At 47.1% G+C, this 17,205-nt stretch overlaps 1 protein-coding gene across 1 annotated transcript; it reads left to right on the top strand.

Annotated features, from left to right (window-relative positions):
* The first annotated feature begins 291 nt into the window (after window positions 1-291).
* On the top strand, window positions 292-5,603 carry LOC119185563 (uncharacterized). The gene is made up of 2 exons (XM_075874366.1): window positions 292-308; window positions 4,829-5,603. Exons 1-2 carry the CDS (start codon window positions 292-294, stop codon window positions 5,601-5,603), a joined length of 792 nt encoding a protein of 263 aa, XP_075730481.1.
* The last annotated feature ends 11,602 nt before the right edge of the window (window positions 5,604-17,205 follow it).

The raw sequence follows: 17,205 nt of genomic DNA, 5'->3' as shown, positions 1-17,205 counted from the left end.
GGCCTCCTCAGTCCAGGTAGCCATGGCTCGCTGCCGCCGCTCGAGCCCGGTTCACCAATCCTAGCTGGTTGTCAGGGTCTTGCGTCACTAGCAAAGCCTCCCACTGGTCTTCGAATGCTTCCTCTTTATCCGTTTCTTTCTCCTTGTTTGCGTTTGCACTTGGTGGTGATGACGGTGGTATGTCCGGATTGTTGCGACACTCCAGAACCATGGGGCGCAGAGTGTTGTGCGTGTCTGGAGGGCAAAACTTGCAGTCCCGCCTGAAAGTCCCTCCATGGATGCATAGCGTGCATGAATGTTCAGTGTGGGTAAGTTCCGGCTTGTAGTCTTCTCCATGTCACCGCTTGTTCCCTACTCAGACTCCTGTGTGCTGGCGGGTACCACTTCCTCTGCTTCCTGTGTTGTGCCAAAATGTCTGCTTACTTTTTCCTCAAGAGATAAAGTAGCACGCGTCTATAGCGGTGTACTCTGGTGATGAATGTTGACTTCGAGTTGACGTTTTAAATAAGCGAGAAAACGGGATCTTGCAGGTAAATCTGCTAAGATATAAATTACGATAGAATGGCTTTGCGCCTTCGTGCCCCGACCCGTTCCAGAGTTTGGTGCACGTACGCCTAACTTCAATGAGCTTCGCTCCCTTGCAGTCTAAGGTGCAAAGAAGTGTTTTGAAAACAAAACGTGGCGAAAGAAGCTCCCCGGTGGGCTTTCCAAACGTAATTCTGGGTCCTTCCTACGCATAATATATCGCAAAACACCACTTCAAAACTTTCAACATTGCATCTTGGATACCTACAGTGAAGATTGGTTAAGCTTTCTCAGACGGAAGAAGAGTCTACAAGAAGACTGTAGGATTGGAGTGTCTATAGACAGTGCACCTTTAAAGAGCAGGACTCCGTCAGACCGAAAAACGACCTACACGTAAGAAGAAACAGTCTTCCTATAGGCAATGCGCTCCTATAACGAACATATATTCCATAAGAATGTAGTCTACAAGAAGTCTGCAGCAACAGATGATCAACAGACGTTAATTTCCTTCCCAGCACCACACCCAAAGCTTAACAAAGCACAAGCTTCAACTCCAAGAAGATTACAGACACGTACGTGCATAACACCATCCACCTTACACAGAGTCGACTCCGACACACCACCCTCATGCTCCCTTTGCAACCATCCCTACTGAAATTTCGAACACATGCTTTGGCTGTGCCCTGCCCTCAGAGCAGCACAACTAAGTATCCAAGAGGCTTGGCAGGAAGCCCTCAAGAGCAACGAATACAAGCAGCAGCAATAGGTGGTCTAGAGGGCCCGGGACATCGCTACAAGCCTTCGGCTGCCAGCACCATCCTGGGCGGAGCTTCCAGGCTGAATTAAGGGTCGGAATGACCCCATTTCATCCTCCTCAGCTTATGTTTACTGGAATCAATCTTACTCACTCACTTTCTAAAAAGATGTCTTTCAGGCGGGACATTGCCTCCAAGTATGCAGGAGTTGATGGTGTATAGACATTGTATATCTAAAAAGAACCTATCGGTCAAATGAAAAGCATTCACAAGAACTCTGCCGAAGCAGGGGGTATACAATTACAGACACTGACTTTCAACAGCAAATTTATCAGAGGATCTACTAGAAATCTGAAGTAACAAAGGGTATAAATACGTTGTATGTCTAAAGGAGGAAAGTCCGTCAGACGAATGAACAGTTTAGACGAAATCTGTAGAACCAGAGGGGCTATAGACAACTCGCGTCCGAGAGCATGCTGCATGGTTGGCCAGAACAACAAGTCAGGAGGAATGATGGTGTATAGACATTTTATCTGTCAGACGGAGAAACAGTCTACAAGTCTACGGGAAAACGTGATGCACAGACATTGAACATAACCACTGAGTCAAAATCTCCGCGGGACGGCTTCAAGCTCTCCCATAGTAGAGTACTTTGTACTTTAAATCGTTACCCACTTTTTCTTACCCCCCCCCCTCATCAAAGAAACACGCCTGTCAATGGAAAGAACACTCTACAGTAAGTCGGCAGGAACAGACAGCCCACAGGCATACCATCTGCAAAAGTAAGCAAGTCTTCCAGGCGGAAGCAAAGGCTACAAGAAGTCCGCAGAAACGAAGCACCTTTGGAGATTGCTCCTCTAAGAAGAAGCAGGTCTGCCAAACTGAATAAGCAGTCACGGAGAAATTTACAAGAACTCTACAAACTGTCAAAACTCACTTATTCCTCGCAAGAACACCGCACATTTCCGTTCTTTTTTTTTTCTTTTTATTAGTAAACGCTTCGTTCCCTAGACTACACCACGCACCACAGCCATTCATAAATCCATCACGAGCGCTTTGTCATTTTCGCCTTGACCGCCACGATGACTGCACAAAGAGCGAACCACCATGAATATACGCGGGGAGGAGCCAGCGTCTATTATAATGGTCTCCCACAACTGTACGGCGACTTTCGTTTCTTCACATTTTCACTATAATAAAAAAAAATCAAGAAGCTCGCTAAAAAAACCATATCGCACGACGTCCGCAAGGCATTACGCCGTCTCGCCTGCAGCCCACTTGTGATTCCATTTCACTTTTTCCTTTCATCTATATTTCGCTTGATTGCGCAGAGTCGTGGTGTGGGAACGCTGGCCTCTTTAAAGAATGTCCAGGCGACGCCGACCTTCCAAGGTGCGATCGCCTTGCCACGCACAAGTACGCGGGAGGAGATGATACTTTCGTTTTCTTAGTATTTCTTCCCGCGGTTCTCGTTGGCGTTTTTGGCGCCACCGCTTGCCGCGTTGTGCTTTCATTTTTGTTTGAAGATCAGTTGCTGTTCCGGCGCTACACGCACGGTAGACCTCTGCACTTATGTGGCGTGTGGGTTTGTTGTCCTGTGATCGAGAGCGTTTATTGGTTTTACGTATTTCGTAGGAAGATGTCAACCACGAAGGCGAGAACGAAATTACGCAAGACCCCCCCTCCCCCTCCCCCCCAAAAAGTTACTTCATCTTTTGTAGCCGTGTATTTTTTGTCTACGTCGTGCCGTCCGCAGGCGTAGAGCACGTTAATGTAGATTACAAGAAAACGTGACTGTCAAATTTATTCGCTACATCGCGCAAATGACGTAGATAGTAGCGAAAGTCGGGTGATAATGACTGCTGTCTGAGAAAGAGTGCGAGCAGGCGCCGCAGTACGGGAAAATAAAGAGCTACATCCGACGTAGAATTCATTTTAAGCCTAAAGCGTTTCGGTGTTGGAGTCGTACGTTGACGCTGGCGTGACTTTCTTGGCAGCACGTGAACTGCATGTGGTCATGCGCGGTGGTGACCCGTGGAGGTCGAAGTGGAGTCTACACAGGCGACACGTGCCGTTGAAAGCAAATTCAAAGAGGGGAAAAAAAAAAACGTTTATTTCATGTTCTGCGCAAGAAAATCGGTTAATGGTATTCCGAAGGCGCTGCGTTAGAGTGCCTCGAGCGTGTAACGGAGGCGAACAAGTGCAACTACGCACGTTAGATGCCAGCGCCATCTTGCAGTTATCTTTGAAAACGAAGGCGTGCGCGACCGCGGAGAAAGATGCGCGCCAGTCTCGGAGGTGATAAGGTGTAGAATGCAAAGCGGCGGGCAGGTGCCACTGCCGTGCCGTCGTAGCATATACCCCGCGACAACTTTCTGTGGCAGCACAGCCAAGGCTACGGAGCCGATGCACGCTTGTCTTACGGCGCCACAGCATGTAGTCAACGAAAACGTTTGTATACTGTTCTGGGTAACTAAGATTTTACCATTCGTCACTTACATTTTTCGCGGATTTATTTTTTAATTAGTGAATAAAAACGTTGCGCAGTAGAAAAAATTTCGTTTCACGCTCTCTCAGGTTTTTTGGGTTTTTTTTTGGCTTCCGTCTCCTTTTTACCTCACCGCATTCCTGACTGTCAAAGATGGCGTCCGCCGGTTACAGCTCGTCAACGTCGCTTACGGAGGAAACACCGCCGCGTGCCGCGAGTCCACCAGCTGCGCAGCCGTACCAGGCGTTGTCAAATCAAAAGCTGTCCGTACAGGCCAAGAAGGTGGCGTACAACGCTTACGCGCAAGTAAGGAAAAGCGACCCGCAGCTGTCTGTGAGAGCCGCATGTCGGAAAGTCAGCGAGCTCACTGGTGTTAGCAAGCGCAGTGTCTTCCGGATTAAGCTCGACGTTAACAGTGGAACCCTGAAGTCACCGAAGCGCAAGCGCCTGCGCCTCCCCGCCATGGATGACCATTCGAAAACCGGGAAGACAAGACTGGAGCTTCACGACAGCTTCTCCCTCGCAGCTCTACGAAGAAAAGTGCATCAATACTTTCTGAGGAATGAACTCCCAACAGCTGCAAAACTGGCTCAAGATGTAACCAGTGACAGTGACATGAACATGCCTAAAATGAGCGTGCGAACGATGCAAAGGCTGCTTAACGATATCGGCTTTTCCTTTCGCAAATGGAAGAGAAACTGTGAGCTTTTGGAAAGAGACGACATCATCACGTGGCGACGGCGGTACCTGCGTACCATCCGACAACTTCGCGCTCAAAAACGGTACGTGCATGATGAGTTGGGTAACCATTACATGAATAATTGAATGTATCATTCACCCAGCAACCTGGGTCCACGCGTCAGTAAATCACGTCACAATATTATTAAAAATTTCTCTCGAGTTCCCAAAGATGCGACTCGCGTTTCCTGCAGCGAAACGCGAGCAAACGCGAGCCGAAACGCGAGCAATTTTTAATAATTGTGACACGAGCCGAGTTTCGCTGCATTCGCCGCGCTTCGCTGCAGATGACATGCTTCATTTTTGTTGTTTATTCTTCCAGACCCATATGCTACCTTGACGAAACCTGGGTCAACGCCGGACACACAAAGGATAAAGTATGGGAAGACGCGAACATCACGACACGGGAGGAGGCCTTTCGGCAAGGCCTGACCACAGGGCTTCGCGCATCAAGCGGCAAAGGTGGCAGGCTCATCCTTTTGCACGCCGGCTGTGAGGACGGGTTTCTGAATTCTGCATGCCTTCTCTTCCGAGCTGCAAAACGATCTGGGGACAACTACACCGAAATGGACGGGCCGCGCTTTGAGAAGTGGTTCGGTGAACAACTTTTGCCCAATATCAAGCCGTGCAGTGTCATTGTAATAGACAACGCACCGTACCACAGCGTCCGCCTCAAGAGAGTTCCAACATCGTCATCTCGAAAGGCTGACATTCAGTCGTGGCTGACAGAAAAGAACATCGCGTTTTCACAAGACCAATTGAAAGCTGAGCTGTTGGATTTGGTGAACGACCACAAGAAGATGTTTTCCGCCTATCGCGTGGATGTTTTGGCGAAGGCTGCCGGTCACGACGTCGTGAGGCTTCCTCCGTATCATTGCGAATTTAACCCGATCGAACTGATATGGAGCCAGGTGAAAGGTTACGTCGCTGCTAACAACACAACATTCACCCTTGCCGGCGTTGAAAAACTGGTGCGTGAAAGCATCGATCGCGTAACACCAGACAACTGGCTCCAGGCATGTGCTCATGTGCAAAAATCGAAGAGGACTTGTGGCAACGTGACGGCCTCATCGACTCAAAGCTCGACCAGCTTATAATTCCACTCGGGTCCGAGTCCAGCACCGAGAGTGACGGTAGTGACAGTAATATGAGCGAACTGGAATACCTCACATGAATGCAACCACAGTCGTGAATGTAAACACAGTGAATGTAAACCATAATATTGTGTTCTGTACCTGTGCACATGTCGTTTTAAAGGGACCGACAACTGGCCAGAATATACCGAATACCAACCGAATACCTGCTTTTAACCTCATAAGAAATTCTCATAAAAAATGTTCCACGGCGTCTTCCCCGTTTCCATTGCATGATTGGGCACTGTCACAGATATTTCTGTTGAAATAAAGAAAACGGGCACCTTAAAAATTGCTCCATCATCATCATCAGCCTGTTTAAGTCCACTGCAGGACGAAGGCCTCTCCCAACGATTTGCAATCCACCCTATCCTGAGCTTATCGGTCCCTTTAATGTTTTTCCCACAATAAAAGTGCGCCGACATTCGTTACAAATAGAGTCTGTTCTCGTAGAGGGCTTTACGCTTTGCTATATTCTTTCGCAGTAAAAGATCGCATTACAAGTCGTCGCGCTGCGTTTAGACACAGCCTGTGTCTTTTGCGGACGAGATGAACATCAAATTGAGTACTTATTGCCGAATCCATAAATTTTTTTTCAAATACTGCTGCAAATAATATAAATTTTATGAACAGTTATATCACTCTTGCAAATTAGATAGATATACATGTGTATATGCCTTCGATGAACGCCATTCACGCGTGATTAAGCTCGATGGTGCTTGCGCGCAGATCGTAATTCACCGCATTTTCACATGGCACCGTTGTGGGAATGCGCTGACGCGGACTGCGCTGGTGAAATCGAAACCGAAACACCCGTCGAAGCGGTCGGACTACTTGGCGCAGTTGCACATGTGCATAGGCTCCGCCCACGTAGCCTTGGCCGTGCTGCCACAGAAAGTTGTCGCCGGGTATAGCGTTGTACACATCCTTGAGAATCGCGTTGCACTGTGAGCGCAGCGCGTTAAACGCTACAGTCCTTAGAGTTACTTGTGTGTGCATATTCTAGTATAAAGGCAGATATACAAAACATAGATATGTTGTTATGGCGCCTCAGATATGCGCAGTATTTGCTTTTTTAATTGACAATCGCACAACTATGAACGCTAAACCTAACGCTAAACCTAAAACAAGGCGCTGCGGATGGGGTTGACCATTTGGTGCCGTTTGGAGTATCGTTAGAGCAGACAAACAGACAAATGTACAGACAGACAGACAGACCAAATTTTTTTTGTCGAAGGTCCCCAAGAAAGACTGTCGTCTTTAAAAATCTAGCTAATTGCGCACGGCAAAAACGATACAAAATGCAGAGCGGGGTTGGGGATTCAGCTGCCTCTGCTGACACTTGGTTTGTGTCTCTTAGCCAAAGCGGTGGGTTCGCTTGTTTTTGTTAGTGTATGAAAACACGCGCGCTGGGTTTCCAGAAGGGGGGCGCGAAAGCTATCTCAGCGCCCCGCCCCCCACCTCCCTCGTATGTCAATGTAGGGGGCTGGCTTTGGATGCTCTCCCCCCGAGTCTCTCTTTCTATGCCAGTGTGTGAGGCTGCCTCTGCTTTCCCCCTTTAGGTGAGAAGGGTGCCGCCCCCCCCTAATAAGCATGCCTACACGTGTCTTACGAAGATGAGGTTTATGTCGCATTCGCTGGCGCGTCACCTTCGCTTCCTTCTTCCCTAGGTGTGCGTCCAACTCCCGGCGCTAGCGTTCCACTATCACTTCGCTTGTTGGACTGTACCCTCTGCACGAACACGCAGATATGACGCACATTATACGGCAATGCACACAGGTCACAGTAATATACCGGGAGGACAATATAAAACCGGACCTTCTCGAGGAGCGTTGGCTAAGTGCGCTGACTAGCTCAGATCTGCACGACCAACCGTGGGCAATCCAGCGGGCCCGGACAGCGGTGGAAAGGTTACGCCTTACCGCACAAAACGTCCAGGTGGCCTGAGCACGGGCTGGTAACCTTGCAGGGTTTCTTTTTTATTTTTTTTTCTATAAAGTTGTTTTCGTTCGTCCGTCCGTTGGGCCAAGGAGGTTTAAAGGTTGGGCAGACGAATTAGCCCTTCGCAGACGCTGGCGTTCACGAACAAGTGCGTGCTGGCGTTCTAAACGTGCAGCCCGCTTCATTGCTGATGCAGTGACGCCCTCTATTGATCTATGTTGTCGTTGGCTAGATCTGTAGCGCCATCTTTCGACCTGACTTGTTACTTCGAGCGTCACGTAAGCGTCGATATGAGATGACAGCGTACTTGAAATGAAATCTGGCCCCAAGTTTTCTTCTGGAGTCTACAGAACGCCGTGCCGGTCTGAACGCTGGAAGCTGTCCAGTGCCAGCGTACTAAGTACGGATCAACGAGAGGAGAGCACCTAAATTGCCATGGAAACAGCTGCTGTTAAGTTATGAAAAGGTGCCAGCAACATGAACAAAATAATGAGAACAAAACGACGGGCACGTTTCTACTGCGAAGTTGCCTTAGTCTACCACGTGCCGTAGTCGTCGTAGTAGTAGTAACACTAGTATAGTACTTCTTGCAGTAGCAGTAGAAGTGACAGTAGACGGGGCTGTAGTAGTAGTAGTAGTAGTAGTAGTAGTAGTAGTAGTAGTAGTAGTAGTAGTAGATTCAGTAGTAGGAGTAATAGTAATAGTAGTAGCAGCAGCAGCAGAAGTAGTTGCACTCATAGTGGCAGTAGTAGCAGTATTAGTAGTAGTGATAGTTTAGGTGTAAGAAGGTGATGTAACACACGTTGTGCCATTAGAAGATGAGTGATTAAAAAATACATCTAAACAAGTGAATATATATGCTAATGACGAATAATAATGACTGTGATGACAGAAATAAGACTACACTCTAAAAAAAAGGGAGCGAGAATGGAGAAACGGGCTCCGTTCCTCCTTCGGCGCAGCGACTTCCTCCCTTTCGGGCGCTTTACCCGTCGCGCCCTCTCGCGGCAAGGACCAAAGGAGCAACGTTCCTCCTTCAGCGTTCAAGTTTCTCCTCAATCACGGGGGTCTTGCTCGCGCGCATGCGCACGCCAAGCCTATAGCCGGCCGCGGCCAGTCGCGAGCGATTGCTTTTAGATGCGGAGCATCTAATACTCGAGGCTTGTAGTGCGGCGCCGTCCGCAAGCTTCCTCCTCCTTCTTCCACCATCTGTGCATCCCTTCCTCCTCTACACACCGCGCGCGCTTCACTCCTCCACCATCTGTGCACCCTTCCTCCTCTACACACCGCGTGCGCTTCTCCTCTTCACGAACATTCGCTAGCTGTATAATGTAGCGCGCATGCGCCGTCACGCTTCGAGAACATCGGCAGCTGACGCGCGCGCACGCGCCATCGCGCTTCGAGAACATCGGCAGCTGACGCGCGCGTATGCGCCGTTGCGCTTCTCCCCCTTCTCGAACATTCGACAGCTGACAGTGCATGCGCCGTCGCGCTGTATATATACTCAAGGTCGGCGCTCGCTCGCTCAGTTGCCGCTCGTCGGTTGGTTTGTACGGCGCGTCGACGTCCAAGGTCGCGGTGAAATGAATTCCAACGTATCCACAAACACAATGATCGACGTCCCTTCGACCAGCGCCGCCCTTTCGCATACGTGTGTACGTGTTCACTCATTTAACACCCCCTCCTACAACCACGTTAACCAATTTAGCCATCGACCCAAGTAAGTCGCAATTTAACACCCCATTTCACAACCACGTTAACCAATTTAGCCATCGACCCAAGTAAGTCGCACTTTAACACCCCATTAACCAATTATATGCTCCGCATCCTCCTCAGTGTTCCCCCGAGGGAAGCTGCGGGCAATCTTTTTCCTAAGATTGTTGTAATCAATGCAGGAGTGACGTTTTCTTTTGTTTTATTAGTATAGAGTAAAAGCCTCTCTTTTTTTTTTATCGTCAGGCACTCGCACGATGCTCCGCACACTTCCATGTGTGTCTCGTGTTGTGTCATACTACCAATTTGTCACGAATACAAGGAGCTCTGCTTCCCAAGCAGTCTTGCTTTATCGATTACCTTAGAGTGTAAAAAAATAATGATTTTTTTCGGTGTCGACATACTTGGTAAGCCCACGCATTTTTAGTTTCGCACGGCACCAGCAATACTGATGAATTCAACGAGGCGTGTAAAAAAGCATCACACTTATTTTTTCAATAGTGTAGGAAACCTGATACCACTCTACAGTCCATGCGGGAAAGTATGATCATATACAATTGATAGAGTTATACGTGCCACTACAACCATATGGATGTTCTTTGCAGTTTACCCCCATTCGAATACGGCCGCCGTGGCCGGAAGTCGAACCTGCGTCCATCAGCATAGTCACACGACACCCAATAAGGCTATGCTACCACGGCAGGTGAAAGCACAAAGGGAAACAGGCTGCGAAGTTTCACCGAGTGTTTATTCGCCAGACTAGATTACAAGCATCAGAAACTTTTTAAACGTCATCATAACTAAACTTTTGTGAAAAGTGAACCAATGACTTCTGTAGGTTAAACCAAATTCTCAATCGCATTCGTTTTGATTTGCCCATGCCAGCACTGAGATGTAGGAAGGAATTATGCACGCGAGCAGTATGTCTTTCTCGTCCATGATTCTCCTTTGTCGTGAGAAACTCAACACAAAATGCACTTCTAGTAGCAGCTGTGCACAGCAAGTAAGTACTAACGCTCACTCACCTTTGTGAAAAGAGTATTCCGAATCCAGAGTAATAACCACCACAGCCACAGTGCTAACAACAAAATTGTGGCACGCACTATGATTGCAAGTTGACACGCGAGGCGAATCGCGAGAGGCATCTGAAGCAGAAAAGTATGCAGGCACAACATTCTATAAAGTTATAGTAAACTTGCGCACTGCAGCGATAGTTCCTCCACTCAAGTATGAGAGCTGCCGCGACGCCAACAGCCACTGTCATGGCTCACGAAAAAATACCGTCGCATGCGAGGTCATCGCTTATTTATCTCGCAAGACCCGCGTTGTAACGTACGTATACTCTGCTAGGACGGTCGTTACCGCATCAAAAACATTGTCATTGAAGGGCTAGTGGTGTACTATATCCATGGCTAACGGTCACACTTGTGGTACGCACGTAAAAATAATATAAGCAAACGTTAAGACGAAACAACTAAACGAGGTCGACGTGACCAGAGAACACCTACCACGACGGAGACAAAGTTTGGTCTGCATGCTGCGCCCTCTCCAAGTAACAAGAAGAAAAAAAAACGTGACCTCCGAAATGGCTAACGCGCGGCTAGTGTTTGCACTCTCAGAGGCTTCAAGAAAAAAAAAAGTAACTGTGGCAGTGGTCGACAGATGGCGAAGCGTTCGAAATGCTGTGGGCATTCTAAGCACGGCTTGGGGCATCCGCCTTCGTGAAAACCTGATAAGCTCTAGTAATTATTCCGTTCATTATTGTGCAACCTTTGATTAACTAAGGTTTGCCTAAGCATCAGATACAATATATTTACGTGTGCGCATGTTGTGGTATTGATAAAAAACGTAAAAAAAGTGTAAGAAAACCTACCTGTAACCTGTGCCACTCAGGTCAGTTGAAATTCATCGCTATATAAGCTGGCGCGCTTTCATAGTAGAGTATGAGTAAACGCGTCGAAGTGTGAGCCGTTTGTTTGAATGGTTGATTGTTCTCTTGTTGTGACTTGTTAGCGTATACGCTAGTGTATTTGTTGCGTACTATTTGTGCATTATGTGACCATGTGTGCATGTGTAGTTATATGGATTGCATCAGCACGTAATAATAGGCTTTCGGTGTCCGTAAGTGGTCTTGAATGGGTTGATGCGTAAACAATCCGCAAGGCAGCTGTGATAGTGGGTAATAACAACAAACGTCGTGGCAGTCAACTTTTTTTTAATTTTGTTCAATCCCTCCAGATGGCGCCACCTACCACCTACTTCATTGCTATGACGCTCTCACACCTCTAGTCATTTATATATCGTTGAACATCTATCTATCAAAGCTGCACTACGGATTCTGAATGGTTTCGCTGCGATCGAGTGTACGGTTTGGAGGCACATCTCGTGACCTGCGGACCCGTAAGCGCATGGATAACGTCGCTACACTATGTGAATCTGCGATAAATAAATACAGCAAGCCTAGCATGCACTCTTCAGGTGAGGGCTCTGCAGAAACCGTGTCTTTCGGAGTGAACGTGGCTTCGCTGACCGAACGAAACGGACTTGCTCCATCGTTCTCTTTCGTGATGTGTTCACCGCCACAGGTTCGTCTGCTTGTTTTTATAATCATTTCGTTCAATATCAAGCTCAGCGGGACCGTTTTTTGTAACTTTCAGTGCCGTGTACTCCTTACCAGTCGAGAATCGTTGCATTTGCTAAGCCTACTCGCTTCACCGGGGGGCAGCCATGTTGATTTTCATAAGGAGGAACGTGTTTCTCCGTGGATGAGGGAGCAACGTTTCTCTATTTAAAGACGAACATTGGGGACATCGCCGTTTCTCCCTAAATGGAGAGTACGTCACTCCATTTTTTTTAAGAGTGATAAGCTGTCCTATAGTCCACGCTCAAGTACATGCTCACGCTTGTACCTGTTTTTCCTATTCTTAAATAGGAAAACATGAAAAGTGAGCCCCGCAAATGTCTGCATTTAAGTACTGTCCTAGCGCACGTTCAAGTACATGCTCACGCTTGTATCTATTTCTCCTATTCTTAAATAGGAAAAATGAAAAGTGAGCCCCGCAAATGTCTGCATTTAAGTGCTGTCCTAGTGCACGCTCAAGTACATGATCACGCTTGTACCTATTTTTTCTATGCTTAAATAGGAAAAATGAAAAGCGAGCCCCGCAAATGTCTGCATTTAAGTGCGACACTTCAGCAGTAGCTCACAACGGAAGGTGTAAGGAGGAATTAAACTGGATAGAGAGAGAAGTATGAGAGAAAAGCGAAAGATTGGGAAATCATTACAGAATTTCGTGGACGGATCAGTGAGGGGTCGTCGAAGAGAAGACATCGCAAGCGAGAACAGCGTCAGCTACGAAATTCGCCGAGCGTCTCCAGTTATTCCTGTTAAGGAACCTTTCTGATAGCCAGTATCATATCGAATCTTGAAGATAAACTGGGTTTGAGACGTGTATGCATTTGTCAACATAAAATGAATAAACTAAACTAAAATAAGCCAACGGGGGAGGGGAAGTTCTTGTCGCTTCAAGTAGGAAATCTATATTCTTATGCAATAGTAATTAGGACTTCGCATAAATGACCTTGACATAATAATAGTTGACATAAGCATAAGCAGTAATGTACACTAACACCATCTAATTCTCGCTGGTTAGTTAAGGCTAGATATTGTTGGCTATTAATGACTAACTATTGACTATCTGCTCTTCCAAAAATATACAGTAAGGTAATGCACGCTTGATAATGGACCTTAGCCTCACTGATTCAAATGCTTTGAAGACTACATATGGCTTCAATAAGACATTTCGCCGGTTTCTTTCTTCGGAAAAACATGTTTTTTTTTCCTTCGACGAGAATTTCACACGGGAGAAGTATTTGGAAGCATCGTCGGGGCCTAAATCATCCTTAGTTTGCACCCACAGAGCTTTGCTCTGCGATAAAGCCCCGACGCTTTGAAGGTAAGCCACGTCAGTCTTGGAGCATTCTTTTGTTGGAAACAAGCCTAATATGGGCCTGTTTCGTTCACAAGGAAAAAAAAGCGCAGTCGAAAGACAAACTGATCCTATTGTCATACAGTCAGAGACGACAGCTCACGTGTTGATGCGTAGCTGGCAAGGTGAGACACCGTTAACAATGTCGGCTGACTACTTATGACTGGCAGCCGAGTGACCAATATTTGCGCGCCGTAAGCATTGTTGTACAATTGTTGATACATCAATTCAAAATAACAATGATAGTGTGTGACATTTCATGAGCTAAAGTCGCGATGTGATAATTTGCTGCGCCGTATACAGTAGCGGGATCCAGAAATTTCGACAATCTGAAGCGGTTCTTTTAACATTTATTGACGCCGCACGGCACATGGAGCTCTAGCATATCCAGCTCCATCGAAGTGCTACAGACACGGCCAAACCATCAGCCTTCAGGTTTCAGGAAATTAAAGGTGTCTTTTTTTTGCAATGTTCCACAATCGTGTCAGTATATACTCTGTTAAAACAATAGGTAGTCGGCTAAGACCAAGCACCGTTAGCAAAAGCTAGCTAGTCAGGCGTGACACGGTACCCGCAAACACGTCAAATGACCCCGCCGCGGTGGTCTAGTGGCTAAGGTACTCGGCTGCCGAACCGTGGGTCGCAGGTTCGAATCCCGGCTGCGGCGGCTGTATTTCCGATGGAGGCGGAAATGTTGTAGGCCCATGTGCTCTGATTTCGGCGCACGTTAGAGAACCCCGGGTGGTCGAAATTTCCGCAGCCCTCCACTACGGCGTCTCTCATAATCATATGGTGGTTATGGGACGTTAAACCCCACATATCAATCAATCAATTGAGCAATCAATTTTTAATAAATTAAATAATTAATCAGTCAATCAATCAATCGATCGATCAACGGCGTCTCTCATAATCATATGGTGGCTATGGGACGTTAAAACTCCACAAATCAATCAAATCAACACGGCAAACGGCCAGTTATGGGCGTTGGTCATGCATACATCTAGGTCGTTACACGCCGAAGTTGAGGGCTCCAGAAATTTAGACCATCCGGTGTTCTTTGACGTGAACTGGCATCGCACAGCATTTCGGTCTCTATAGCATTTAGTTTCAATCGAAATGTGGTCACCGGTATCAAACCCACGACCTTCAGATCAGCATCCGAGCACTGTAACCACTCCACCACTGCAGGCGGACTCGTTTCTGCAGTTGTGTCACACATATTCTGACAACGCAGCTATAAAGAGAAATTTGCCATGACATCATGTCATTCTAATGGGATTTACGTCATAACAATCAGCATACGCATGTATGCTGAATGCCGCACGTGCGTGACAGTCATGCGTGCCCAGTAATTAGCGTTAGTCGCGAATTGATGTCATGTCTTGGAAACTCTAGTAGGTTTGGAGTTAACGAAATGGCCTCGAGATCACCGAGACGTATGAGGTTAGAAGGATAACCAGCTCAACAACAACAACAACAACAACAACAACAACAACAACAACAACAACAACAACAACAACAACAACAACAACAACAACAACAACAACAACAACAACAACAACAACAACAACAACGACAACGACAACGACGACGACGACGACGACGACGACGACAACGACGACAACAACGACGACGACGACGACAATAACAACAACAACAATAATAGTAATAATAATAGTAATAATAATAGTAATAATAATAGTAATAATAGTAATAATAATATTAGTAAAAATAATAATAATAGTAATAATAATAACAATAGTAATAATAATAATAGTAATACTAATAGTAATAATAATATACCTATGAGGGATGCTGCAGTGGACAGCTCGGGAAATTTCGACCACTTGGGGTTCTTTAACGCGCTATAAGTCTAAGTACATTGACCTCCATCGCTCCGCCTTCATTGCTACCGCAAGGGCCAAAAGTCTACCCTGCTGCTTTCAGATCAGCAGTCGAGCGCTGGTTTATCGACTGACTTGCGCTGGTCTTGTTGTCAGGTGGTGCATATGATATATACAACGATCACATCTACACCAAGACGACGCGTTCGGTAGCGCACACAAGAGGAGTTAATTAATAAAGTTTCACTAGGCTGTGCACTGTGTTCTAAAAAAAACTAAAATAGGCGCTCAAAGTTCCTTTAATCAGTGGCAGCGATGCGATTCCTCGTATCTATCTAGAATAACATGTAACCTCTGGAGAGGCGTATATTATTCATTTATTCAGACCTATAGTTTAACCACTTTAGAGCACTTTTAGAACGTCAGAACTTTTAGAGCACAAGAAACCATTTTAGAGCGTAAGGGCCAAACCTCATAAGCGCGAAAATGCACGCGACAGCGACGAGCGACGCGACGTAGATCGTCTTCGCGCGATCAGTCGCTAGCGCTGGCAAACCTCATTCACGCGACGGCTTCGGCGAGCGAATTCCACTGTTGCTGGCATGAGGCCGCCTACTCGCACCAAGAAAACCGCGTAGCGAGCGGTATGCAATTTGAAAATAGGATATACTGTTGTGTAATGAAACGGAAAGTGTTTATTATTGCTTTGCAGCACTTTTTATATGCACATGCGTAATAAACATTGCGTTATTTCTTGTTGCGCATGCGTGACTCGGGCAGGGTCACGTGCACCTATGTAGTCTTTGTCTTTTCCGGTATTTCGCTATTGGCTGCTTGAGCCCAGCACTTCCGGGCGATGAGCGACGGTTTCCAAATTGGAGAACCGAGCGATCGTGCGAAAACGAGCACGCGACACGTCGCGCGAACGCCCTGTTTCGTCGCTCGTCGCTGTCGCGTGCATTTTCGCGCTTATGAGGTTTGGCCCTTATAATGGCATCTCAACGTAGCGCGCGAGAACTCACTCTCTGGATTTCGTGCCAACCGGCATGCGCCTCCGCGATATCCGACGACAACGCAGCTCTGGCCTACTGGGCTCGCCCTACGCTATCTCCTGACGCCGACAACAGCTCTAGCCGGGTGGTGCCCCGTCCTCGAACTCCTGCGACCGTGTCAAACTTTCCTGTCTCCTCTTTACTTCCATCGTTTTCCGTCGTTCGCTGTGCCCGCGCCTCGCTCTCTCCTTCCTCTCTCTATATCTTTTTACATTTTAATCATTTTATTTTAATCCCTTCTCTACCCCCATCCCTCGTGAGCTACTGTTGAGGTGTGCTCCCCCTGAGAGACAGTTACGGGGCTCACTTTTCCTTTATAATCACTCGCAGACTAGTGCGCGAGGTAAATATGTCTTCGCAATAAATGTGTTCATCTCTCTCTCTTTCAAACACTCTAAATAACAAGGAGCGTCACACGAATATATGTCGTGTCATTAGAAGCACCGCGTTATCGGTACATTCTTTCGCTACACTCACAAATACTACGTATTGAGACATTGTTGTTGTTAGTACGTGGAGAAGAAGGGCTCTCGCCTTCAGCGCTCAGGTTTTCCTCTTTGTGTTCATTTTTCTGTCTTTCAGTCTGTCTGTCTTCAAGTTTCAGTTTTTCTTGCTCGTGAAATGTCACTATGCTTGTAAAATAAACGCTGTGCAGGGCTGATAAACGCTGGTTTATGTGTAGCATTCATTTCACGACGTCGTGCACGCGTTCTAGTTTTTTTTTCGTCAGAAATGCACCTGCCACGGCCTCCTTATCGCATCTGTGTCGCGCGTACGTAACAGACATTGACATCCGCTTCCTGTCAGAAACACCTGTTCGTTCTGCGTTTACGGGCCACGTATTGATTGATATCTGGGCTTTAACGTCCCAAAACCACCATATGATTATAAGAGACGCCGTAGTGGAGGGCTCCGGAAATTTCGACCACCTGGGGTTCCTTAACGTCCACCCAAATATGAGCACACGGGCCTACAACATTTCCGCCTCCATCGGAAATGCAGCCGCCGCAGCCAGAATTCGATCCCG

Source organism: Rhipicephalus microplus, chromosome 9, assembly GCF_043290135.1.
Source record: "Rhipicephalus microplus isolate Deutch F79 chromosome 9, USDA_Rmic, whole genome shotgun sequence".
Taxonomy (NCBI): Eukaryota; Metazoa; Arthropoda; class Arachnida; order Ixodida; family Ixodidae; genus Rhipicephalus; species Rhipicephalus microplus.
Note: the sequence above shows the minus strand (reverse complement) of the source record. Positions and strands in the feature narration are given on the sequence as shown.